Raw genomic sequence first — 27222 nt, forward strand, 5'->3', positions numbered from 1 at the left:
CAGGAGCGTGGACCAGACTCCGGGGGCCTAGCAGCACCCAGATAAGTCTCAGGGCGCCTGGGGCCCCGCCGGGAGGCATGGACCCTTCTGTGGTCTGGGCTCTGAGTGAAGGGAGGCAGGACTCACACGCCCCCCAGCCGTGTCCGGCAGCACCCCCGTCCTGCAGACCCGCGCAGGCACGCGCTCCTGCTCTCCCTCCCTCTCTCACACACTCCCACGCCTTCCCAGAGGCACACGGGTCCCGACACACTCGGGTGCCCACGTCCACCTGCACACCACGGTCCGTGCTCTCCAGCCTCTCTGGGAGCCCATCCCAGGGGTGTGCCCCCCACTCCCCAGGTCAGGCCCGCTCCCCCCAGAGCTCTGAACGCAGCCCATGCCCCAGCCCAGACCTCACTGCCCTCAGCATGCCCCCCGGAGCCCTGAGGCCCGCAGGAGGCTGACCGTTGTGACCCAGGGCCACCTCCCACGTGCATGTGGAGAAGGCCCCATCTTCCAGAAGGAAGACCTAGGTCTGGGCACGTTATCACCAGCCCGTACCTAGATGTTGCTATTACGACGGTCATTCAGCTGGGGAGCCAGAGGCCCACCCCGAGTCCTCTCCCGTGTCCACCCCGTGATCTCGCTACAGGCCTTGGATATCGCCCACAAGGTGGTTCTGGAGCCCAGCACGGACCCCGAGGGAGACGGGTCTTCCTGTGCGGGGTACAGCGGTGCTTTGGGGGTGACCGGGTCCAATCCCTCCCTCCCCCACCCATCTCAGGGGTCCACAGGGGGGCTACGTGTTGCCAGTGAGGGTTGAGGGCCCCACCTGCTAAGTCCTGTGGGGAGACCGGGACCGCCTGGACTTCGGGACCCAGTCCCTGGGAGGAGGGAGGCGTCTGCCGCGGAACTCCCGAGCCCAGAACCTTAGAGGGGACGTGCCAGAACTCCGTTGAGTTGCCACGTGGCTGGCAGAGCCCTGGGCCCGTCAGAAACACAGTTCAGGATCTGAAGAAGGTGACCCCGGGGTACCCCGTGTTTCTGGGAAAACACGGCGAGCTGTGCCATCAGATTAGGGGAGCCCCAGTCTTGGGGGACGGGGTCACCGCAAAGAGGGGTAGGCTCTGCTGGGCAGGGAGGACATGTCCCCAGGGGACCCCAGGGCAGACACCCAGCCTGGACAGTCGGTCTCTAAGGGTCTCTGAACCTCATTCCTCGTGGCCTCTGCCCCAGCCTCCTCCACACTGCCTGGCTGGCCTCCCCGGCAAGAGGCAATGACCCCAGGCTTGTTGCTAATGCGGACTCGAGCGCTGATGAGCCCCACACGGGCCCCCCCCCCCCGGCGACCCCATGGCCCCTTGGATAACGGAGTCGCGTTCCCACGCAGCTCTGGCTGGCTTGCATGGGTGCAGGGCCTGTGGGCCAGGAAGAGCCCGTTCCACTGGCCTGCTGCGACCTTGGGGGAGACCCTCGGCCTGCGGGCTCCTCGGAACGGGGCCGTAAACGTGGCTTGAGGTTCTACGACGTCATGAGAAGCCGCGTGCTCGGCGATGGTTTCTGGCGGTTTCGCCTGAGCCCCATGTGCATTTATGGGCTCCGAGGTGGCGCCAAGCCCAGGGCCCTTGGGGTCGGCTGCCCAGCCCTGCGTGGCCCCAGGCCCACCATGGGAGCGCCCCCTCAGAGCCCCACAGGCTGCCCTGTCAAAGAGCACGACAGACTGTGGCTGTCCCCCGAGGCCTCCTCTGCCGGCCTCTCCCCCGCCCCGAGAATGGTGCTGGGTCAGCGCTCAGCGGGGGGCCGGGAAGACCGTGGCTGCGCAGAGCCCGGCCCCTCCTGGCCCGGCAGCGTGACGGGTTCCTCCCAAGAACGGGGCCTGGTAACCTGGAGAGGGGAGGCGACGGGGCCCTGTGGCGAGTGGGCAGGAAGCTAAGGCCCAGAAAGGCCAAGCCGCCAGCCCGGCGTCCCCCAGCTCCAGGGACCCAGCCCCAGGGCCGAGGGGGCCCTTGTGTGTGCCCTGGGCCGGGACAGCCCCATTGCTCATTGCTCGGCAGCACTGACCTCCTCCGGTCCCCGAGGGGCCCCATGCAGGCAGGCAGCATCACTCTTGCCGGTGGCGCTGGGCGGACAGGGCGCGGCACGGGGTGAAAGTTTTTGTGGCCCGCAGCAAGCCCGGAAACCCTACGACGTGCGGGACGTCATCGAGCAGTACTCCCAAGGCCACCTCAACCTCATGGTGCGCATCAAAGAGCTGCAGAGAAGGTGGGCGCGGGGGCGGGGCGGGGGTGTGCGTGGACGGGGGCAGGACGCGGGGGCGGGGGGGCAGCGCATGGACAGGGGCGGGTACGGGGTGGGGGGTGGCGGGGATGGGGCGGGGGGGGCGTGATGGACGGGGGCGTGGGCACGGGGAGGGGCTGGGGGCTCCCCAGCCAGCCCGCCGCCCCCACAGAGCCAGGGACACCCTCCAGCCCCCCTCCCCCACTGTACCACCTGGGAACCAGGAGGGCCAAGCCTGCCCAGGACACACCCAGTGCCCAGCACAGAGTCCTGCCCCCTGGGCTGCACCCCTGAGGCTTCCCCATCCTGGGCCTGGAATCAGGAACACTAACTAGTGGGACACGCCAGCTTCCGGCCTCCGGCCTGAAGAGCTTGTCCCCACGGAAACACCACGGTCCCCGGGACCTGCTCAGGCTCAGACCGGCTGTACCTCTCCGGTGGGCTAGCCTGGGAACCTACCCCCCGTGTCCTAGGGTATGGCTGGGACACTGTGTCCATCCTGACCTCAACCAGAGGCTCAGGCTGCCCCCGACCACGGCTAACCACGGTAGGGATGTGAAGCCCGCTCAGCTGGGTGATGGGGCCTCACCCTGGAAGGGCCCGCTCCCCGCCATTCTCTCTGAGCGTGGCTGAGGCACCTGGCCTGGGCCTGGCCTGGGTTTCTTACAAGGGAATGACAGGACCCGGGGCACTTGCCCCTGGAGGAAGCTAAGGGATTCTGCCCAGCCACTGCCCCTCGCCCCTGAGCACCCCCCGGAAGTAGTATGGGCCTCTGGAGGACCGTGGCAGGCTCAGGGCAGTGGTGGGTGTCCCCAGAAGGGGTGAGCGGCTTATCACCCTGCCGGGCACCTCATCTCACCTGTCCACTCACCAGTGGGCCAGGTGGGTGGGTGTGGAGCCCGGGCCAAGCACGAGCTGGTCTCCATCTGTCTCCCTCCCTCCCTCCCAGGCTGGACCAGTCCATCGGGAAGCCTTCCCTCTTCATCTCTGTCTCAGGTGAGTTTCCTCATCCAGACACCCTGCCCGCGCCAGACCCGTGGCCTCCCCTCCACCCACGCCCGCCTCTCCCCATCAGAACAGGCCAGGAGGGCCTTGGAAGTGCAGGACAGTCCCACACACCAGCGGACCCCCCGCCCCCCCCCCGCCCAGCCAAGGGCCTAGACACGTGCTTTATAAAGGAATCTTTGGTTCACACAGGATCTCTTTAAACAGGGCCTTTCTAGGCCCTCAGAGATCTGGGTGTGACCTTCAGGACCCCATGCGGGGCGGGTAGCCAGCCCAGAGGGACCTGAGGGGCCGTCAACAGCAGCAGCCGCTGGGCGGGAGCCATTCTCCAGCCCTGACCCCTCGTGTCCCCTGGACCGGGGCTACAGCGCCCTCCAGGGAGGACAAGGCCAGGTCGGTCCCGTGGGTCGCCCAGCCCGAGTCCTGGTGGGAGCTGTGGCTCAGCGGGGGCCGGATGGCCGGGTGGCTGGCGAGGCCAGCAGGGCGCCGGGGGCCGGGGCGGGGGGCGTAGAACCTGCAGGCCCGCGTCAGCAGCCCGGCGGCACATCCCAGGCTGCCGCATCGCAGAGAAGCAGGTCTAAGCGGTTCCAGGGCCTCCCAGCGCAGACAGAAGTCAGGGTTAGGCCTTGGCGCGGTCCACTGCGTGCGCAGCTCCGCGTCTGGCCAAAGCAAGGAGCAGACCTCGCCCCGCAGGACCCTGTTGCTAATAAGCACAGACCATCCCTGAGCGGCCAGCGGGGCTGGATGACGCGTCCCCATGACAAAGGATAATGAAAGCCCTTGAACCTGGCAGGAGCACTAAAGTGGGACACGGAGGCAGGCAGTGAGCACATGCTGCCGGGGAAACGGCGCCCACGGGCTCTCCCACCGCGGGGTGGCCACGACCTGCCATTCCGACGGCATGCGGCCTCCGCACGGCCCAGTCCCACAAGCGCGCCTTTCCCTGCCCCCGGCCCCCACGGGGACGGCCCCATCCTCCCGGGCCGGGTTCCGGAGGCCTCGCGGGACCCCCCGCCCAGCCCACCCCCGTGCCTCCCAGGGTTCCCACCGTGGAGGTGCTCACATGCGGGCCTTTGACCCCGTCACCCTTCCCTCCGGGCCCCTCCCCCGCCGGCGTGCGCCGCTGACTGGGCCGCTCTACCCCGCAGAGAAGACCAAGGACCGCGGCAGCAACACCATCGGGGCCCGCCTGAACCGGGTGGAAGACAAGGTAGGCGCGAGAGCCCCGGGCCGCGCGGGCTCTGGTGGCGGTCACGGTCCTCGGGGCGGCAGCCGCAGCAACCCCCGACTCTCCCAGCGGCGTCGGCGCCGTGTGCGGGCGGCCCTGCACCCCGGCCTGGGCTCAGCGCGTGCCCTGTGGCACCAGGGCCTCCCTGACCTGGGGGCTCACGTCCACTCCCCCACTCGAAGCTGATGTCGGTCGCCGGGGCCCGGGTTGGTAGGACCTCTGGTACGTGGTGTCTTTACTGACAAGTACCCCCTGGTGCCCCCAGGCCCCTCTCAGGAGCGGCTGAAGCTGCCCCTGGCACAGGGGACGGGGTCCTCTACGCCGCTGCCGTGTGCGCTCGGGGAATTCAGCAGTGCTGGGAGCGGCACAGGGGTGCGTCGCGGGGAGCTGGGGCTGCGGGCTCGAGGACCCTCCATGTGGGGTGTGGACCATGCCGGGGGAGCGCCAGGCCAACCTAGGCCCCGCTGTGTATCCAGGTGGGACGTGGGCCTGTGGGTCCTTGGCACAAGCCCTGCCCCTCGGCCACCGGGACGCCCCCGCTTCCAGCAGGCCTCTGGGCCTCTCAGCGTGGGAGCCTCTGCCCGGGGTGTCCTGGGGAGCCGAGGGGGCCTTTCTCGGGCTCAGCCCCACCCTGTGAAGTCTCTGGGGTTCAGACGGGGCCATTATCATGCCCGACAGCTCGTCCATCTACACGGGCTTTATCTGAAAGTAGCCGGGAGACTAAAAATAGAGGGTTTCGCTGGGCAGGGCCTGTGTGTGCCGTTCGGTTTCCCGGGCAACGCCGGGCTCTGGCCTGCTTCCATCCCCGCTGAAGCTGGGCAGGCAGGCAGGGGTGTGGCTCCCTGGGCCCCCCGGCCCGCAGCATCACACCCTCCCCACGTGCACCGTCCGCCTTGGCCTGGTTGGCCACGGGGCCTGACACGGGACGGGACCAGGATGGGAGAGGGAGGGCCGCTGTCCAGGTGCCCACGGGGGTCCTCACTTTCGGCGTGGCCAGCTGAGACTGTGCAACCCCAACGTCCGGCCTGCTGGAGGGTCTGGCCCCCGGGCGGTGCAGGCCCCAGCCAGGCTAGTACCTGGCCTGCTCTCGGGCAGATGGCCTGGTGGCAGATGGCCTTGTCTGGCAGGAAGAGAGCAGGAGAGGTCACGTCCCCAGGCGGCAGGTATCAGAGGCCCAGGGACCCTCCATGGAACCAGGGTATCCTTGGTTCTTCCCAGGGCCTGGGGCCTGGGACTCGGGGCTGGCATAATCCTCCAGGAGCGGCGGGTGGCCAGGTGGGGCAGGCCAGGCACCCCGGCGGGAAGCTCCTAGACAGCAGAGGAAACAGAGGTAGGGCAGGGGATAGACCCGGGCCCTTCTCCAACCTTCTCACCCACCCCTGGCCAAGCAGGCTTTCGCTGACCAACCCCACTGCTGATGGGAATCACGGTGGCCCCTGGGTACACAGGCCTCCCTGCCCCAGGGGACCCGGGGAGTGGCCCCCGTCGCACTAGCTTCCAGATGCGCTCCCCACTCCTTGACCACCTGCCCTGGTGTTCGAGAGTTTTCTTATGGCTCCGCCCTCTGCTTCTCAGGCCAGGCCACCCCTTAAAGCTCAGACTAGAGCCTGGTGTCCTCTGGGGATGACAGTAGGTTGGGGACAGGGTCTCCTGCAGCAGCGGCCCTGCCCAGGCTGGAGAAGCAGACATCCAGCCACCTGTGCGGGTCTGACAACCAGGACGGCCACGGTCAGCACGGCGGGCTGCAGTGGGGCCCCGCTTGCCTCCGAGATACAGAATCACAGACGCGCCCTCATTTCTTCGGGTCTGAACAACAAAGCGAAGTGTCTTCCGGAGTCCCTGACCCCTGGGGCAAGGTTTGGGAACAAAGGAGAGGGGCGGCCACTGGGCTGTGAGGGGTGACCAGGCAGACTGGGTCTGTGCTGTCTCCGTCCCCTTCTGCTGGGAGGAAGCAGTTCGGTCTGAGCCGAACCCAGCTGCTCGCAGTCTCCCAGGTAGCGCACGAGCCGGTGCTCCGTGCCGTGTCGCGGCCCAGGCGGTCCCTCGAGGCGCTGGCCGAGATGGGCTCCACCGGCCCCGGCCCTCCTCGGCGGCTGGCCTGTGCCGCCTCAGCGACAGACCCTGGGAAAGGGCCTCGCCGGATCCAGAGGGCACGGTGGCCCGTCCTAGGCCCCACATTATCGCAGTCATCACTGGGGCCATTGGGACCATAAACAACCCCGGAGGCATCCTGCTGACTGCGGGAAGCAAGAGGCAGGAAGTCCAGCAGCCACCAGCCCTCGGGGGCCCAGGGGACCTGGACAGTGCCAGCCGGCCAGAGGCCCCGGGCCTTCCCTGACCCCACTGGGCTGGCCGAGGGCAGGGAAGGAGTCTGACCCTCGTGTGGGATGCACGGCTCTGGCCGCAGCTAGGATGGCGCTCCTATCCCAGGCCCACGCGCTCCGCTGCGGGACACGGGCTTGGAAAGGACGGGGAGGGTATTTGGGGAGTGCAGCTGCTGGCCCCCATCCTTAGGAGCAGAGCGATTAGGAGGAGCAGGGGCCTGGGGTGTCCACATGCAGGGAGCTGCCAGGGAAAGTTGGCTCGGCTTGTCCAGCGGCGCCTCAGTTTCCCTGCAAGGAGCCCCTCCCCTTACGAGCAGGCCAGGGCCCTGAAGGGGAGAAGGGTCCCAGCACTCCCCAGAGCCCTTGTCACAGCTCCTGCGTGCCAGAGGGCCTCCCCCACCTCAGAGCTCCCCCCGCCTGTTCCTGGAGCACCTCGCACCCCAGTCTGGGCCTGGCCGGGCTGTGAGGGCACACCTCGCTGCAGGGCTGTGACGAGCAAAACTGGCATTGCCACCCGGCAGCCTGCGTCCCCCCGGCCGCCCTTCAGCAGTGAAAGGAAGAGGCCCTCCTCGCCCGCTTCTGTTAGAAATCCCCGGAGCCGCCACGCTCGCTCCCGTTGCCCTTCTGGGAAGGAAGGACCTTCGTTCGCACCAATAAATCCTTCCTTGCAGGTGGGGAAACTGAGCCCCAGGGAGGTTAAGCAGTGTCCCAAGGTCACACAGTGGGTCAGGTAAAGAGCTGGTCCCCATGGGGGCCACCGGGGGGGGGGGGGGAGCCGCCGTGGAGAGCCGGAGGCGAGTGCAAGTGCTTCTGAACCGTTTCGGAAAGAGGCCTGCAGCAGCAGGGCGGGCCAAGCTGGGGACCCCGGGAGGGTCAGGACAGGCAGGAAAGCCAGAGGGTCAGGACAGGCAGGAAAGCCCACGGGCTGGCGCCATCCAGAACAGAGGCACAGACTAGGACAGTCATGGAACAGGAGCTGCGAGAACATGGGTCCCTGCCCACCCTCCCGCCCCCTTGGCTCTCTGGGGAGCAGCGGAGAAGACAGCTCCAGCCCCCGCCCTCGTGCATGTTCTTAGCTCAGCCCCCAGGACAGGCTGCGGGGTCGGTGCTGAGCCCTGTGTGTTTTGCAAGCTCAGCTCATCCTGCTTTTGCTGATATGAGGGGCACAGTGGGCTGGGAGGATTTCTTTCTTCTCTGTTTTTGCCGGAAATATTCATGGCTTAGAGCTGGACACAGGGCAGGCCTGGGCTTGCAGGCCCCGGTTCAGAGGGCGTGGGTGGGACGGGGCCTCACCCCCACCATCAGACACTCCTTGCACCATCTCTTCTCCTCAGACCCTGGCCAGGCACACCTCTCTCCTGGACGCGAATGCCCCCAGCCCAGGGGATCCCCCCCAACACACACACAGCACGCCGGCCCTGGACGCCCCTGCTGAGCACACGTTTGCCCCTCATTGGTACCAGACAAGCCCAGTTACCCAGGACCTGGGGTCTGCCCCAGACATGGCTCCTCCTGCCCCATCCCCGCTCACCCCCAAGAGTCACCCAGAAGCCACTCACCCATCTCTCTGGCCCATGGCCTCCCTGCGGGGTCTAGGCGTTGGTCATCTCCCTCTGTGACCACTGTCCACCCATCCATGTGGACTGCGGTCCCGCCAGCCCTTCAAAGTCTGCGTTATTTCTCAGACACAGCTGAAACCCACCTGCTCGTGTTTTCTTCAGAACTTCGGCACTGACGCTTCTGTGTGAGATACGTGCATCACCGCATTTTCCTTTTTTACACCATCTTCTTCAGGGTGGGGGGTCAAATCTACGGAACCTCCCTGAATGAGTGCAGAAGTGCTCTCTCCTTTTCTCCTTTCTAGAATATTTCATATGGGATTCGGAATTCTTCCCCTCCTGAACGTTAGATGACATTAAAGGTAAAGCCATGCAGGCCTGGCGCTTTCTTCGTGGGAAGACGTCACAGCCCGAGTCAGAGACGTGGCAGCTATAGGACGTGGGTTTTCTATCTCGTGTCACTTTCGTTCAGTCGCATGTTCTAGAAATCTGTGCGTTTCCTCTCCATTTTCCAATTTACTGGTGTATCATTTTAATGTCTGTTCATCCGTAGCTAAGCGCCAGTTAGTAATTTTCAGACTTTCTAGATGTCTAAGGTGTGACTTTAAGGTTCTCCATTTTCGTCTAACGACCCCTGAAAGTGCATCATCCAGTTTTGATACGTAGCATTTAATTCCTACATCCGCTCGCTCACACACCTTTCTCATCTCCGTGATGACCTCTTGTTCGTCCCAGCAGCTCTTCCCAGCATGACTTTTGTCATTGTTAGAATTCTAAGAATTTTCTAATCGCTCACTTGTCAGTGAAAGTGGTTGTGTGGCATCAGTCCTTTGAAATACTATGAAGCCTTTTTTTTTTTTAAGATTGTATTTATTTACTTGACAGAGATCACAAGTAGGCAGAGAGGCAGGCAGAGAGACAGGAGGAAGCAGGCTCCCCACGGAGCAGAGAGCCCAATGTGGGACTCGATCCCAGGACCCTGAGATCATGACCTGAGCCGAAGGCAGAGACTTAACCTACTGAGCCATCCAGGCGCCCCTTACTTTTTATTTTTTGCTTATAGCTATCCAGTGGCCTCGGCACGTTTTGTTGACAACACTGTTTTCTACATTGACTTTCGCAGCACGTTTGTCAGAAATCAGTTGAGCACACATATACGGGTTTGTTGCTGGATTCTCAAGTCTGCTGTGTCTGTATGCCCATCCTCAAATCCGCCTTACGCCGTCTTGATTATTGTAGCTTTATACCACGTTTCGAAGTCAGGTAGTGTGAGTCTTCTAAGGTTTTTTTCTTTCTCAAATTGTTTTGCTCATTCTAAGAATGAAATTCCTATGAATTTCTCTACGAATTTTAGAATCATCTTGTCAGTTTCGACCGAAAGGAAGAAAGAGAAAGAGAGAGGGAGAGAGGGACGGGAGGAGGGAGGGAAGAGGAAAGCTGGGATTTTGATCGGGATTGTGCTGAACCTATGGGTCTATTTGGGGAAAACTGACCTCTTAACAATACGGAGTCTCCTAATCCATGCGTATGGCCCGTGCACACTGCTCACTTGGTCTCCCCAAGTTTTTCCCAGTGATGGCGTCTTTGGCGCACAGTTCTCACGCAGCTTTTGTTGAATTTACTCCCAAACGTTTTATGACTTTGGTGCTATTGTTAAGGGAACTGTTTCCTTCATTTCGTTTTTTCCCCTTCGTTATATTTTTTAATTGCTTACTCCTAGTGTCTGAAAATACTATTAATATTTTATGTCAAACTTGGAAAATGTGACTTGGCTGTTATTAACTTCAGTAAGTTTTGTTATTGTTGTTGATTCCTTAGGATTTTCAACATGTAGAATCACGACAGGTGTGAAGAAGGGCACACCTGCCCTTCCCATCATCCTTCCCATTTGGGTGCCTTTAATTTCTCTTCTTGCCCATTTATGCTGCCTTGAACACCCAGGGAGGTGTTGACTAGAAGTAGCCAGACACTGTCAAACTGAGAAAATACTGTCTGTCCAGTGTGCTGTTAACTGCTGGTTTCCCATGGGTGCTCTTTAGGCTGAGGATTTTTCCTTCTGCTCTTGGCGTGTTCAGAGTTCTTATCATGAAGGGATATTGGATTTTCTCAAATGCCCATTCTGCATCTTTTGAGATGGTCAAATGGTATTTATCCCTTATGCTACTAATGTGGCATAATAACCAGTTTGGGGGGGTTAAACGAACTTTGCGTTTCCCGCTTGGGCAGGGTGGATTGTCTCTGTACACGTTGCCATGTTCAGTTGGCTAACATTTTGTTAAGAATATATCTATGTTCATAAAGGATATTGATCTGTAGTTTGCTGTGATTTTTCTTCTGATTTTGGTGTTTGGTTTTTTAATTCTTGTATTTTCAATCCTTTATACACATTTTGGATGTCTTTTGCAAACAGTTAATGACTGAGAGGGGTTTTTTTTTAATCATTTAACACATTTATACTTAAAGTAATTTCTAATCTGTTTGGATTGACTCCTAGCAATGTATATTGTGTTTTCCTTTCGTACTAAAATTTTTAATGTTTATTTTGCTCCGTGTGTTGGGTTGAGTACCGTTTCTCAGTCTGCCTTTTTTCCTACTGGTTTTGAAGTTATACATTCTATTGTCATTCTTGTAGATGTCAACCCAGAACGTTTTAAATGGATATATAACAGTTAATTGCTACTTCACCCACATCTGTGATGAAAGGACGTTAGAAAACTTTAGACTGTCTCTCCCCCGCTGACTTACAGCCTTTGTTGTATGTTTTAGCTCACTCGTGTTTATTGTTTTTAACCGAGTGATTCATGAATAATAATGCTTTGGACAATCAATATGTGTTTAAACGTACTCGCCTATGTTACCTCTTTCGTCACTCATCATTTATTTTTCATCTCAGATCTTACATCTGGAATCACTTTTTTCCCAGCTGATGTATTTATTAGAATTTCTGTCTCAAAAATCAGAATCTCTCCGACTTTATTTTATTTTTTTTTAATGACTTCTTTTGCTGTCGTTCTTAAAAAATATTTCCGCTGGGAATATAGCTCCAGCCCCTCGGTTACCAAAATGGTTTTCTCTTCGTACGTTGGAAATATTATCCAACTGTTCTTTGGAGTATCCGACTCATCCTGAGAGCAAAGGTGAAGCTGAGTGCTTCCTCCTCAGAAGGCAATGCGTGTCCTCTCTCTGGCTGCTTCGTAGATCGCTCCTGTGGTTCTGGTCTTCTGCATTTTCACCACAGGGTCTGCATGGAGTTTCTCTTGTTGGTTCTGTTTGGAATCGGTGAGTTCCCTTCATCTGTGGTTCGCGTCCAACGTGAGTTTGGAATTACTCTCTGTCATTAGCTCTTCAGATCTTACTGGACGCTGAAAGATAATGAGCTCCTGGTCTCCTTCTGGAATTTTCATGAGGTCTGTGGCAGACCCTTTCCCTCCCCACCACATTCCTTAACCTCTCGTACTAAAATCAGATTGTCTCTGTATACTGTCTTCTGGATGATGTCTTCTGGTCCACCTTCCAATTCACTAATTATTTCTTCAACTGTGTCTAATCTGCTGTGAAACCTGTCCAGGGAATTTTTAATTTCAATTCTTTTTCTATTTATGAAACTTCTATTTGGCTCTTATTTATACCTGATTGGCCATTTTTAATAGGCTTTCTCTTCACCTGTGTAGTTAAACTTTAAAAAATCTTGAAATGCATTGAATGGGGCTATTTTACGTTTTGTTTCTATTAATTTTCCTATCTCTTTGTGAGTCTGCTTCTCTGGTCTTTGTTTTTTCCTGACTAGAATTCATTCATGGTGTTTCATTGCCTTTCAGGGTTTTATTTCTTTAAAATCAGAAGTTTATGTGTCCTAAAATTTATCTGTGGGTATTCCTGAGGCCTAACGGAGTTGAGGGTCTCGGGGGGATCTATGGCTCCCTTCCTTTACTGTACATGTGGGGGGTACTACCATCCTGGACTTCAAATTCTAAGCTCAGAGTTTTCCAGAAACACACCCAGGAAGGGTGTGTTTGAGCTTCCAAGCTGAGCATGGATGCGATTTCTCGGAGCGAACATTGTTCCACTGCCCTTAGCCACAGAGGGTTCTCTTTACAGCCTTTTTGGGAAGTGGGTTATTTCTCACTGACCCTCACACCAAACAGAGTCCTTTGAAGGTCCCAGCTTCATGTAGGGCTGTGCGGCAAGACTCCCTGCCTTGGGCAGGCCCGGGCTTGATGCCATCCGTCACCTGTGAGAGTCGTGTTTGCTCAGCTCATCAGGTGTCTTCAGGGCACCTCTTACGTCCGTGGCTTCCACTCTCCCTGCTCTTCCAGCCTCTGACCTCCCATACGTCCCACTGAGCTCCTCAATGCCAGTGAGTCTGTCTCGCCAACACACAATCAGACAAGCTCCCACCCTCACGCTATGGGCAGAATCAGGATTTGAAGACGGGATTTTTCTGGGAAGCCTGCTGTTCTTGGCTGCAGTGTGCCAGCTCCCTGGGCTGGTCCCCGACTCTGCTGCCTTCCGTTCCCCCATAACTCTGGGAGTGACTGGGTGGTAGTGACAGGTCTGGTTTATGCTGGTCCCTGGGGTCTCAGTCGTAAGTGGATCTCATGCTGGAGCTCCAGGGGGTCCGGGCGGGGCTGCCAACCATCAGCTGGCCGGACTGAGAAGGACCCGCTCCCACAGCCTCTCCACCCCTCAGAAAGGGGGGAATCCCCCCACTAACTTGTACTGAGGCCCACTGGCCTAGTTCGGCTAAGAGCCTCTAGACTAGGGACCAGCAAATTGGGGCCTCAGGGCCAAATCTTGGGCCGGACCTGTTTTCACATTAAAAAACAAGAATAAATAAACAAGTACATAAAAAAGTAAATTCTAAAACGGAACTCAGAGCTTGAACGGCCTCCACATCTGTGATATTTGCAGTCTGGCCCCTTACGGAAAAGTTTGCTGACCCCCAGTCTAGGCCGGGGTTGTCTGGTAGAAATCTAGTGGGAACCACAGATACAACCTAACATTTCCAGAGCGATAGTTGAAAAGATACGAAGAAATCGATCAGATTCACTCTAACCATATACCTTATTGAACCCGGGAGATTGAAAATATTATCACTTCCGTACGTGTAAATATGAAAAGAATCGTTGGGATGATCGACGCTGTTTGCTCAAATGCTGGGCGTGTCTCACACTCACCGTGTGTCCCAGTTTGGATGCGTGTTTTCCTAAGAGCTACTCAGTCCGCGTTTAGATACAAAAGGTGCAGTTAAAAAAGGAGGGTTTCTTACCTAAGTCATTCCAAACATCCTTCAGTTTTCCCATCCCTGAATTGGAGGGTCTGTATTTAAAGTTAAATTTGAATTCGCTTAACTTAAATCTAATTAAAATTCACTTCCTTGGTTTCACAAGCCGCACATCAGCTGCCTCAGGACCCCGCGGGGCTGCTGAGCGGCAATCGCACAAGGCCGCTCTCGTGCGGCGCCCCAGCACCCAACCCACGGGGGGAACGCCTGCAGAGCGGTGCCCGACACAGGCAGATGAAGGCCGCCACCTTGTAAGCCCCGACGTCCCCAGCAAGGGCAAGTCCTTGCGGGCCCCTCAGCTCCCACAGGATGTTCCCCGGGTTCCCTCGCTCGAGCCCCCGGAGCCCGTGAGCCACGCCTCCCTGTCCACTGCCTGCCTGGGACTCCCGGTCCTCCCACCACCTCTGTCCCCCAACAGCCAGGCCTCCCCTGACTGCCGCTCCCAGGGGGCCGTAGGGGCCGTGTCCGGGCCGGAGGCCAGTCTGCAGGCTGCTCGGGAAGCACCAGGCTACCCTGGGCTCCGTCGTGCCCCTCACCGCCAGCTCCGGCTGGTCGCACCAGAAGTCGGGCGTGGGGGGCCTCCCCCCACAGCCCCGCCCCCCCGCCCCGTTCAGAGCCCCCCCACTTGCCTCCACCCCGCCCCGCCCCCGCGCCCGTGCCGGTGACTGGCTCTTGAGTGACAAGGCCGTAAATAGGCGAAGCCGTGGGCTCCGGCTGATCAAAGGGCCCCCTTCAGAAGCCTTCATTAGCTGCTATTCTGGGAACTGGTTATTTTAAGGTTAGTGTATTTTTTCTTTCCCGAGGAGCCGTCTTAGTGGACGGCGAGGGCCTGAGGTGCGGGCTCTTCAGTCAAACCACACAAGCCGTGTTTTGTCTAGGGTTTCAAAGATAAACCTGTAACGAAAGCGCCGCTGCCCCCCTTCCCAGGCCGGGGCGGGCGGGCCGGCTGGGGGGTCCCGAACCCCGCAAGCCACGTGGGAGAGACCTGGCGGGGACCTGGGTCAGAGCCCTCGGGGCACCTGGGCCGTTGTGCCAGGCCTTCTGTGGCCAGGCCCGGGGGGCTTCTTCGGCCCACGGTCTCCCGAGGGAGGCTGCCCACCCTCCGCTGTGGCCGGGGGAGGGGGGGGTGGGGGGGGGCACACGCCGCCGCCACCGTTTAGGAAGGCTGCGCTGCGCTGGGGGCACCCCGGGCCTCACCGGCGGGGACGCGGGTCACGGCGCCCCGGAGCTCTGGAAAGGCGTGTAGCGCCGTGTGCTCCCGCTGGAGAATCCTGTGCCCCCGCGGTTCCCGTGCTCACTCCCGGGATGGCGGAGCACCGGGGCCGGGGGGTTTCACGGGGGACGCTCGGCACAACCCGGTTTGTAGGAGCGGGACGGGCGGGGGGATTGAGTCAACAGAGGCCCCCCAGCGGCAAGAGGCACCCCCTCGTGAGCTGCCGAGGAAGATGATGAGGGCTGGGATAGTGACGGCGCATGGCCCCGGACGGAGGTGGGGAGGACGGCGCGTGCCCGGCGGGGCTGCAGGGTGGGGCACTGGGGGGCACCCGTGCATACCCCTGAGATGCTCCGTCCTTCCTTGGCCAAGGTCGAGATGCCCCTTCCAGGCCGTGTGTGCCTTCCCAGGTGCAGCCTCCCACTCTGGGGCTCTGTCCTTTGTCCGCGGGGGCTGCTCGCCCACCGGGACCCAAGGCTCCAACCCTCCACTCCCCTCTGCAGGCCTCCAAGTTCCCTCTGGGGCTTGGAAGCGGTTCTAGACCTTCCCCTCAGTCTGCAGGGACCGTCCCCCCTCCCAGGCCTGAAGGCCAGCCCAGAAGGGACACACGCCTGGCCTCCATTCCACCCTGTGCGGGAGCACGAGTCGCTGGCCCTTCCCAGAGGAGTGTGGGGAATGGAGTCCCAGCATGGCAGCCCTTTCCAGCCACGTGATGGTCAGAGCAGGGACCTTTGGAGCCGTCCGTGATCAGGACATCTGTCCGACCGTCCACGGGCTTCCGGGGCGGCAGACTCGCCCGTGCCTCGGGCCTGCCCACCTGAGCGCTGGCCTCCGCGGCCGCCTGCCCCAACCCGTACACAGCTCATTGCAGCGGCCCCTCTGCCCCTGGCGGGGGCCTCGGACAGCCCGGCCCCCGAGGGCCTTCATGCTGGGCTTGGTTCTGTAGCTCAAGTCCCCAGCAGGGTTAGGAAACGCCCAGGAGACAGGCCGTGTGGCTCTCCAGCAGGGACTGGCACCCAGCGGGCAGCTGTAGCCCACCGGCTCAAAACAGACCAGAGGGGGCGATGCGAGGGGCCGTGGTCGGCTGCGGGGTCCGTCCTGTCGTCCGAGCAACTCCTCGCGTCACGCTCCGCCCCATGGTCCAGGCAACAGGGCCGGCAGCTGAAGGGAGCCCCTTCACGGAGCTCAGAGGAGCGGTGAGGCCTCACGACCAGGGGTATCAGGCCCTGTCACCCCTGTGGGGCCGAGTCGCTCTCACTGAAATGAAAGCACTGGTCAGGGCGGCCCCTGAGGGACCTGCAGGCGTTCTAGGCCTTTCTCCCCATCAGGGGTGAGACCGGAGCCCCCGGCAGGATCCAAGGGGTTTGGCCGCCAAGGGGCCGTGGTTGTGGGACGGAGGTCAGAGCTGGCCTGGACCTGAGCCCTGGAGCGCACGTCAGGGCTGATGCCCAGGGCAGCATGTTGGCCAGAATGAGCCCTGGGCCTCGTCCGACGTGAAGGCAAGAGGCAGGAAGGCTGACCTCACGGTCAGTCCTTGACTGATCCCAGTCCACTCCCTCCGGGCCAGCAGGAGCAGATGCCCCATGGCTGCCCAGGAGGGACTGTGAGTGCTGCCTTTTGAAGTCTGTTTCTGGCCTTGAAAGGCCCCACAGGGGCCAAAGAGTCTCACCTGCATGGGGACGGAAACGTCTAGAATGCCTGCAGTCCCTCAGCAGCCACACTCGGGCACAGGCCCTGGGGCTCGGGCTGTTCTGCGGAAGCCGTGGTCCCCAGTACAACACTGCTCCGGCAGCAGGTCCCCATCTCTGAGAACCCAGGGCCACAGTGCCCGGGCATGGGGCTGCAGGAGCCCATGGGGAGATGCTCACGGGGCTTGTCTCTCTCTGAGCCTCAGTTTCCCCCTCCGTCCATGGCCTGGTCTCCCGTGATGCCCAAGAGGCCCAGAGCCTGCCCAGAGAGTTGCCAACAGCGAGGCCAACTAGGTGCCTCCAGGGCTGGGTCTTTTCACCCAATTTATGGACCCGGAGCCTCATCCCTCCCTGCTGTCCTGCCTCAGCGGAGGCAGAGCCAGGACCTGAGCCTGGCAGCCAGGCTCCCACGCACACATGCGGGTTCCAGTTGACTGATGGTCCAGGCCTCCCACTCATAGGTGAGAAGGCCCCAAGGACCTTCCCATCTCCCCTCCGCATCTTACAGAGGACAAAACCCAGCCTTCCCTTTGCACCTGTGCCTCCAAGCAGCTGGGTGCAAGCCCTGCCCCTTGGCTCAGTAGCCATGAGAACCAGTGAGTCACACCAGGGCCTCTGTGACCCCATGAGTCAGTCAGCGGAGGGTGCTACTGGGCCAAGTGCTACGGAGAATTCCTAAGTGGATCCACATCCGTACCCGAGGAACCTCACGTGCAAAGGCCCTGTGGCATGGGGAAGTACAGCGAGTTCCAGGACAAAGAAACCTGGGCATCTGATTACAGAGCTCCGAGAGAGTGGGCATGAGAGTGGACCAGCCATCGGGCAGGGGGTGGTGCTCGGGGCCCGTCCGGGAGTTCAAGGTCTGCTCTGACCCCATGCACTTCTGGGCCTGAGCCTCAGTTTCCCCAGCTGCATGGCCTGTTATTTCTGTGGCTTCGGCAGCGGCAGAGAATTGTTCTTTCCTCCGCACCTCCCTCCCTCTCTCCTGGGCGTTGCCCTTCCGGTCTGCCCAGGGACGATACTGCCCTCCCCACCCCTCCCACCGCCCACAACGAGGCCTCTCCTGAATGACTCTATTTATAGGCCACAAATATTGGCCAGAAAGGAAATTTACATTTTTTTGAAAAAATGGAGCTCCGGTCCATGTGAGCTTGCGTGCATTGACTGAGAAGGGCCCGGGACGGGGACCGGCGGGCAGAGACGGCGTGCGGGCCAGCAGGCGGTGGGCGGCGGCCCCCGGCCCCCCGCGAGCACGTCCAGCAGCACCCGCCGGGACAGCCGGGTTGGGCAGGCCGTCTACGGGGGCCCAGGCGTGAGGGCGGCCGGAGCCTCGTCTCTGAGGCGAACCCTGCCCAGCCGCCTTGGCCGACCTCAGAAAAACATGTATTTTGATCAAAATGGGCCCTTTTTTAAACTGGTCACCCTGCGGGTCAGGGCACAGCCTGCCCCCAGCCGGTCCTGCATATTAAGCACTGGCTTGGTCACCACCAAAAATAGATGTCCCAGCCCGGAGGCAGGGCTGTCCCGCCCCCCAGAGAGGGGGCGGCAGGCCCAGGCCCTGGCGTGCGGGCCCCGACGGCCGGCCGTGGGGAGCCCAGGCCCGGCAGTCTGGGGGCCACCGACGCGCGGGGTCCCGGGGCCGGGCCAGGGGCAGGTTGTGCATGTCCAGGAGCATCCGGGGGTGGGACCTGGGTGTCGGCGGCGGCGGCCGGGCCTGCCGGGGGCCCGAGCGTGGCCCTGGCCCGCGGGGCGGGGCGGCAGGTGGACGCCGGCAGGTCCCCAGCCGCAGAGCCACATGCAGCGAGCAGTGGGCGGCCTCCCCCCGCGCGGGCCTCGGGCACCCTCCGGCCTGGGGCTCCCCTTCTCCTCGGAGGCCGAGGCCACAAAATGGCTGACGGGCCGGCCAGGCCGGGCCGCGAACGCAGGGAGTCGCCGCGCGGAGCTGGTGTTTATTTTGCCGAGCGAGCGGCCTTTCGTTGCCCGGGTTCCGAGCGCTCCAGAGGCAGATGGAAATTTTTGTGGATTGAACACGGGGCTGAGGCGCGCGGGGCTGTTTGGGTTGGCAGCGCGCTCCCTCCCCACCCGTTCCTCATCCGCTGCTCCCGCCCTCGTCACCCGAGCATCCATTCATGCCTCCGCTCCGTCCCCTCCCCCTTCCTCCACTCCCAGCCCTCGGTGCCCGCCCGCCCTCCCCTGCCTCGGGGCGACACTGGGAGGGAAGGGGGCTTGCTGGCCCAGAGCAGCGCAGCCTCAAGCCAGCCCCCTGACAAGTTGGGTAGAGCCTGCAGGATGACGGAAGACGGAGGGGACAGGCCGGCTCCTTGGGGCCCTTTTCGGACTGGGGGCCCCTCTGACCTCCAGATCCTCCTCTGTGAAATGGGAGCCATTGTACGGACAAGGCAGACAGTGTGTGGGGCAAGCCCGTGGGTCCAGCGCCAGGAAAATGCTCAGCACATGAGGCCCGTCATGGGGCCTGCTCCAGGGAAGGCAAACAGTCACCCAGGCAGCATGAGGGGCTTTATCCCTCCCTCCCACTCGGGAGAAACCCTCTGTGTCTAGGTGAGACCTGGGCCTGCTGATCCACAGGAGAGACCTTGGGGACAAGGGAGCAAGGCGTGCGGGTATCTGGGGGGAGAATATTTGGGGCAGAGGGCACGGCCCGGACGAAGGCCCTGCGGTGGGGCCGTGCCTGGTTGTCTGAACGAGAGGCAAGCAGTAGTGCGGCCCGACCCGGGGGTTGAGGAGGAGACTGGGGGGTGAGGGACACATAGGCAAAGGGCCGGGCCGACTGTCAGGCCCTGGGAGCCGCCAGAAGAGCCCAGGACGTCGCCGGGGGGAGGTGGGAGTGTTCAGGGCTGAGCAGGGCAGAGAGCGGACTCTCCCTTTTAGCGATGGCTCTTGGCTCATTGAGAACAGCCCAGACAGGGCAAGCGTGGCTGCAGGCGGACCTGCGGGGGTCCCCTCCCACCCTCCACTGTGCCCACTGCCACCACCCCCGCCCTGGGATGCAGGCCGGTCAGCGTGCACAGCCCCCGCTCTGTTCTCCGCCGGCCAGGAGCCACAGGTCAGGTCTCACACATAAAGAGCCATCTGTGTGGGCAGCGAGGTGGCCGGCCAGCCTGCCGCCCGCACAGGGACACTCTATCCAGCAGGGCCCACACACCCCCACCCTGCTGGACCACCAGCACCCACCCCCTGGCAGGAGCTCCTCGGGGCGGTGTGAGGCCCTGTCCCGCGTGACTGACATCCGGGCGACCCTCGTCACCTGGCCACCCTCGGCCCCAAGAACCAGAGCACTGAGGCCCGGCAGAGTGCCGCTGGGCACAGCCTGGTCACAGCCAGCAGACGCACGGGGTCTTGGTTTGAAGGCTCCGTGACATTACCTTTTTCTAAGAAGGGCCGCATCCAGACAGCAGGTGGAAATCATGTTAGCAGCTCCCAGGGAGCATTTTCTCAGCCCCGAACCATGTCTAGCACCCACGGGTGTCCTAGAAATTGAGGCCCGTCTGGTCTGGACAGAGGGACTAGAAGTCACGGGAACAGAGTAGAGAAACCGGGAAAGGAGACCTCTTGAACCCTGCAGGCGAGCACGCGAGCTTCTGCTCCTTGTATGTCCGTTGGGCACCAGCTACAAGCAGGGGTTGTCACCAGAGTGGGACAGGCCGATCTCTGCCCCTGGAGCACGCAGTCGGGCAGGCAGCCTAGGGAGCGCTCAGCAGGTCAGGGGCCTGGAGCCACAGGAGGGAATGAGGCGGGGGGGGGGGGGGGGGGGGGGGGGACGAGTGGCTTATGCAAAGGCCCTGGGGCCTGGACTGGGTGAGGCTGAGAGCAGGTGAGCTCTGCAGCCACCACCCTCGTGGACGCCTGTGCCACGCCTGTCCCTCCCAAATTCCTCGTTCCTGGTGGTAGACACTTGGGGAAGCCCATGTACTGCTCTCCTTTAAAGGCAAGAAGATGCCCCTGGGCAGGTAGAGGGCCCTGGGAAGATGTGACTCAACACACCCTGGAGAGTGGCAGAGGGCAGGAGGGAGGGGCCAGGCAGGTCCCCTCCCGCTCCCACGGCCGCTGGACTCACCAGCACACAAGCCAGCTGACCGTGCTCTGCCTCAGTCTCGCTGTCTGCTCTCCCTGCCCTCTGGGGGTGTCATGGACCGGGCAGAAGCCGCTTGCACAGGAGGGGAGGCTCCATGCCCTTCGTGGGGCTTCTCTGTGCTGGCGGCCGGAGGAGGAGCGGGTCCCGCCATCCAGGCTTGTGCCACTCGCTGGGGACACCACTGACAGGGCCGCAGGGATCGGGTGGGCTGGCTTCTCTGTCCCCTTCCGTCTCCGTCTGTTCCCGAAACAGGAGCGCCACGGCCCATCCCGCCTGCCTGTCTTTGCAGCAGCACCCGGGGACAGCCAGAGCTGGGAACCCTCGGGCACAGGTGGGCACCACGGAGCCGCCCCGGCCCAGAGCTGGGAACCCTCGGGCACAGGTGGGCACCACGGAGCCGCCCCGGCCCAGGCCAGCTCCAGCAGACCCTCAGACACCCGCACCGGGATTCACTTGGGCTTTGACCAGAGTCATCAGAGGTCAGAGCCCTGCCCTGCTCCTGCCGGCTTCAGGCTTCTTACCACGGTGACCCCCAGCCCCCCGGCCTCAGAGCCAGCCACGAGGAAAACCACCTGATTTCCGAGTTCCATAAATCCCAGGGAGCCTCTCTCTCCCCCACCACGAGGAGCGTCCACGTGCCGGCGCTGCCTCGTCTTCTAGATGAGGAGATGCGAGACGGTCCCCGGGAGGCCCTGAGTGAGGACGCAGCCCGCCCCCTGTCTGGCCCACCCGTGGGCCCCCAAACCACTCTTTACACAGTGACGGTCACTCTGCACTCAGCGGGCGAGCCGGGGAGACGCCCCACCTTCCTCTCCCGGGGCCCTCCCAGCGCGTCCCTCCGTGGCCGGTCCCAGCCTGAGGATCACCCCTTGTTCCCGGCTTTCTCCCCCCTGGGTTTACCATCAGAGCCCTTTCCCACCACGGAGGAAGTGTCCCTCCAGCCTGTGGCTCCCCGGCCCAGACTCAGGGCTGCCCGTCCCCCTGCCTGCGAGCTGAGACCCCCCCCTTAATGGGTACACTGAGGCCTGGGGTAACAGGAAGGCCTTGCGGGTTGCCTGGGAAGCTGAGGGCCTGTCCTTGTCCCCACACGAGCCCATGGCTGCGCTGTCCCTGCCCGCAGCCCCTGAGAGACGTGGCGGCAGCCGGATGTGAGGAGAGGTGCCGATCCGAGAGGCCTTCCTCTGGTCGTGAACGGTTCCTGGGTGGGGCCGGCCGGTGCCTGTCCCGGACCTTGCCCCTCAGGGCATGGGAGAGACTGCCGTGCCCGGCGGGTGGCGGGCAGTGGCACACCATCCCACGGGGCCACGTGGGACGTTGTTCTGACCTCACCGGGCTGTCCCCAGCATCCTGGGATTTATGGGGACTCTGCCTGCAGCCCTGAGTCAGGCCGTGCAGGCAGGCCCAGAGAGGCCCAACAACACCTCCCCAGTGGGGACCTGTGACTGCGGACGGTCCCTCTTCTCCTGCGTCCCCCACTGGCGGGCAGGTGGGCAGAGCCCTGTGCCGTGATGCCGGGGCGGGCGGAGGGCGAGTGCACACCAGGGACGGTCTGGCGCCAGCTCCGGTCTTCCCCCAGCCCCCGCCCAGAGCACCCAGGGCTGAGTCGACCCCGCACCTGCTGCCCGCACAGCGCAGCCTCTCCCTGCCTGCCCTCGGCCCTCACGCTGGGGCCCGAGAGGCCTCCCCTGTGCACCTGTGACCACACCATGGTGTCTCGAAGGCTCTCCTTGCTCTCTCCATAGAGCCAGCTCCCGTTCCCCCAGGCCTCCTCAGCTCCGGCCCTGTTCTTGGGCACCGGGGGCTTCTCACACCCAGTCTTGGCCTGTGCCGAGCCCGGCTCGGGGTGCTCTGTGCGTGGGTGCGGGGTGAGCAATGGGCAGCCAGGGGCACGTGTGCCGCCCGCCCTCCGTTCAGCCTCTCACCGCCACCGTCAGAAGGGGTCACGGCCTAGGCAGCTCAGGCCACCTTCAGGTCCCCAGCACTTCCGTGGCCCACGAAGCCTTCCTCGGGCACACGGCTGCGTCGCAGGCCCCCTCACGAGCCAGGGTCACCTTAAAAATAGCGTGGCGGGGTTCGCAGCAGCAGGCGACCCGTTTGGGCTAATGCATCGGTAGCAGCAACTAATGCCGCGTTCCCTAAAAAGAAAAAAGGAATACCCTCTCTATTTCCTCATTAACATAATTGCAAACAGAACGAATCTTTCTTGATTTCATATAAACAACAGCTTGAAATAGTTTATAATCCTTGCAGGTATCAAATTAAGTTCTTACTTATGGTCTGGAAATTAATTACCCTTGCAGCGAGACAAATGTGAAAACTGTGTATTTTTGACAAGAAAATTAAGCAGCTATTGGGGGAAATGTAACCTAATCATCACCGAGAAAATTGTTTATAAATCGATCGCGCGTTGTCTGAGCCGTCGCCCCGCCGTCGGCCGGGGCCCGGGCTGGCTTACGGGCTTGCGTTCGCCTCCTCTGGGGCTGGTTTGGGCGATTGCTGGGGTTGCAACAGAGGAGGGGTCAGAGGGGCTAAGAGCAGGGCAAGGAGGGAGGGAGAGGGAGCCCACGTGAAGGGGTGGAGGAGGGCAGGAGACGGGGACAGGATGCAGCGACCACACAGCAGAAATGGGGACCGGGACCGAAGGAGGAAGCAGCTCCATCAGGTAACTGGGAGGAGGGCTCCCGGGCGAGGGGCAGCGCGACCCAAGGCCCTGGGGCAGAGCTTTGTCTGGAGCCGCCGGGAGGCCGGGTGCCGGCAGAGCGGCGCAGGAGAGGAGCTCTCGGACAAGGGCGCGGTCTGTGGTGGGCCGGAGCCTGGCGTGGGCACGGCTGCGCGTGTCACCCCCAGACGGCCGGAGGGCAAGTCCAGAGGAATGAGGTCGCCCTGCCCTCAGGGGCTGGATTGGAGCCGTTGGCACTCGCTCGCCACGGTCTGTCCTGTTAGCGCCAACCGGCACCAACACTCTGTCCCCTTGTGGTGTTTCCTCCTCCGGGAGGGGGATTTCCGCGTCCACACTGCGGGTGTTTACCGGCCTTCCTCGGTGGGCCGAGACGTCCACAGCAGGAGTGAGGTCCCCAGGACAGGCGGTGGCAGGTGCGCGGAAGGGTGTGGCCGCGGGAAGCCACGCCTGCCAGTCCAAGGTCCAGGGTCCCGCCCCCCCAGACCCTCACCCCCCATGCAGCCCCCCTCCTTCTCCCCTGCCTGGGCCCCCACCTGGGCATTCCCCTGTGGTAGCCCTAGGGATGTGACGTGCAGCCCAACAAGGTGGTGGGAGTGGCCGGAGGGGACGTGCCCGCTGGGGCGCAGCCTGTGACCGTGGCGGGTGGGGCAGGCGGTGCCGGAGCCGACACCCGGCCTGGCTTACATCATTCCCGCCCGTGTGCACCTCAGTCTCCTCTGCCCTGAAATGGGGGACAGGACCAGCCACAGGGCTGATTGGGGGTTGGGCACACGCCAGGTCGTACACCCAGAGCTGGTATGTAGCGCGCTGGGGATGACAGGCAAACGCGGCTCTCCAGGCCGCGGAGCAATTCAGCTGTGGCGTGCGGCAGAGAGCGGGCAGGCCCCGGACAGGAGGGGAGGGTCTGATGAAGTGCTCCTGAGGCCATGACCGTGGGACCAGACCCATGGCCGCCCAAGTCTGGAGAACATTCCAGGAGGGAGAGGGAAGGCAGGGGATCAGCAAGCCTCCCCGGGTGGTGCTGGCGAGGGGCAGGCGTGCGTGGCGCCAGAGGCAGAAGCAATGGGCTGTGGTACAGGCCGGGGGCGGGACCGGGTGGCGGCTCGGTGGCCTTGCCAGGGGCTGAGATGGGTGGCACCGTTCAGGACTCTGGGGGCATGTGCTCGTCGCTCTAACAGGACACCTGGAAGTCTCGTGGTGGAAGCACACCAGGGGATGCGCTCGGCGTCCCCCCAGGCCCCCACGCCCGCCTTCCTCCCGACGGCAGCTCCCCGTCATGCCGGCCCGTTGGACCAGTCAGTGCGCGCTGCTGTAACAAGCAGCACAGACCAGGTGGCCTGAACCGTGGACCTCCGGTCCGCACACCTCTGCAGACCGCTAGTGCGTGGCCACAGGGGCACGGTCACCCAGTGAGGATGCTTCCTGGCTTCCGGACTGCCACCTCCTGACGGTCCGCACACAGCCTCCTCCGGGCGCAGACGTTCCTGGACCCCGGCCCGGCCCTCACGCTCATTAAGCCTCCAGAGGTCCAGATACGGTCCCCGGAGCAAGGCTCAGCACGTGGATGGGGGGACACAGTTCAGTCCATCGCACACAAACACCGCTGGGCACCCGAGCACGGAGCTCGGCATCACCCCAAGCTCCCCCCACAAGCGAGGCGCGGGGAGCACAAGCAGGAGGTTAGGGAGGGAGAACCGGAGACCCTTGGGGCCAGGCCCGTGCACCAGGTCAGTGCGGCCCAGCCCCTGTACACGGTGAGCAAACCTGAGCGCAGGCGGCTCCCCATCTGCCGGTGACCTCAGAAGCCCCCGCCCGCAGGCTCGTCGCCAGGCACAGAGGGAACCCGCGGCGGGGTCTCGGCATTCATCCGCCTCCGTGGTCAGGAACGTGGGAAGCTGTGGGGTCAGGCGTGAGACCCCGCCCTCCTGCTCACCAGCTGCAGGACCCCAGCCCCGGCGGGCCTCCCTGAGCCTGCCTGTCCTCGCCGGAAATTCAGGACGGCCCCCGGCCCCACTGCTCTGAGGTAGCTCCTGGGGGCCCACGGGACGAACGCTGCTGACCCTGAGGAGGCACAGGCACGTGCCCAAGCCCGCGGGTCCATGTGCAGAACGTCCGGGGACTGGGACAGCCCAAGCCTGCGGGTCCATGTGCAGAACGTCCGGGGACCGGGACAGCCCAAGCCTATGGGTCCGTGTGCAGACCGTCCGGGGACCGGGACAGCCCGGGGAAGGTGGCCTGACCTCCACCCTTCTCAGTGGGGACCCGACCCTCGGGGGCCCCGCCCGGCCCTGGAGTGTGGGGTGGGTTCGGTCTCGGCTCTCAGCTCCTCCCTCCTGCCGCTTCCAGACCCCAGACAGCTCCTCCGTCTCCCACGAAGTAGCCTTGGGACGTGAGCATCCCATGCTTCTCTCTGAGCCTCTGTTTTCCCACTGAGACAATGGGGGCGATGAGAGACCCCAACTCAGAAGAAGCAGGGGGTTCAGTGGGATGGTCCACGTTCATCTTGAGGGCAGGCCCCCCCGGGCAGCGGATTTCGCCATTACTGCTGCAGGGGGGGTTCAGCCGGTGATGGGTCGGCCCTGTGACCAGCAGCCCGAGAGTTCTGCTGAACCACTCCCTGTCCTTGGGGAAGGCTACGTGGAGCCTTCTAGACTGCCCAGTCCACTGAGGAGGAGAACAGGAAGACAGCAGGCTCTGACCTGGCCCCTGCCCCTGGTCAGCAGGACCTGGGAAACATCACAGCCTCCCAGACTGGATCAGTGTGAACTGCCATCGTGAGGGGCAGCCCTGGAATGGGGCCCCCCCTTGCACGCCAGCGGCCCATTCATTAGAGCCACGCCTGAGCTGGGTCCATTGGACCCCCGGCCCCCCTCTGGGGCCCTGGCCCCATCTCCATGCCCTCTCATTGAGGTCTGTCCTCTGGGGTTGGTGGCTTTTGCAGCCCTCCTACCTAACAGGACCCAAGTGCGGCCACTGGAGTCCCCAGGAAGCAAGGACAGCCCTGGTGGAGGCCGACTCCCCCCAGTGTGGCACTTTCCAGAGGACAGAGGGGTGTGGAGGCTCCGGGTCCAGCAAGTGGGGCTCGTGCAGGGAGGGAGCACAGAGAGGGTTGTCCACGGAAGCCCGTGGGCTGGAAACAGTGAGGCCCGAGCTGGCTCCCCAGCTCTTCCCCTGCAGGCCAGGGGGTCCCGTCCGCCCAGGCCCCCCACATCAGGCCCCGGCAGCAGGGCCCAGGAAGCCCCCAGCCTTTCTGGCAGAGCCTCAGCACGGCCCGTATTGGCCCGGCTCCCACGCCCGTGGCTAGGGGGTAGGCTGGGCAGGGCTCTGGGCTCGTTGGCTCCGCGTAGCCACCCCTGGGCCCCCCCGCCCCGGCCTCAGTGCGCCCATGAAACCCCCGGAACGCGCCCTGCCCTAGCCATGCCCCGTGAGCAGAAAATGGGTGGGCAGCACAGTCCGGATGTAAACTGGGCTTTGGGGCACCTGCCTTGTGGCCCCCTCAGACCTAGAGGCTGAGAAGGGACAGAGGGGGCAGGGACGCCAGCAGCCCCAGACCCCAGCCAGGGCCCCACGCCGGACACACCCAGGGTCCGACGTGGCCATGCGGGAGGATCCTGGGGCTGCCTGAGCCGATCGCAGAGAACTAAACAGTGTCCGCGAGTCGAGCAGGGCCTCCGAGGGGCCGCGTTAGCCTGCGCCGAGCGAGGGCTTGGCTAGGCACAGCCGCACTCCTGGCCAAGGGTCAGCCTCAGCCAAGGCGGGGATGGGCCGGGGTGGGAGCCCGGCCTGCAAGCCCTACCGGCAGGGCTGGGAGAGGGGAGCCCAGCTGTGCGTGGGTGGGGGGTTGTCTGCCGAGGGCTCCAGGCTCCTTGTGCAAAACACGTTCTCAAGCCAG

The 27222-nt window shown here is 62.6% G+C and overlaps 1 protein-coding gene across 3 annotated transcripts in view; it reads left to right on the forward strand.

Annotated features, from left to right (window-relative positions):
- The window catches only part of KCNQ1 (potassium voltage-gated channel subfamily Q member 1), a 299167-nt gene that overhangs the window by 228290 nt on the left and 43655 nt on the right, over nt 1-27222 (forward strand). The window contains exons 13-15 of one of the 3 annotated variants that reach the window (XM_046016811.1): nt 2147-2241; nt 3206-3252; nt 4410-4471. In XM_046016811.1, the coding sequence (XP_045872767.1) occupies nt 2147-2241; nt 3206-3252; nt 4410-4471 (204 nt within the window). The remainder of the gene's footprint in view (nt 1-2146; nt 2242-3205; nt 3253-4409; nt 4472-27222) is intronic. The other 2 variants (XM_046016812.1, XM_046016813.1) reach the window with 2 other exon arrangements.

The sequence above is a fragment of the Meles meles genome, chromosome 8, assembly GCF_922984935.1.
Source record: "Meles meles chromosome 8, mMelMel3.1 paternal haplotype, whole genome shotgun sequence".
Lineage (NCBI taxonomy): Eukaryota > Metazoa > Chordata > Mammalia > Carnivora > Mustelidae > Meles > Meles meles.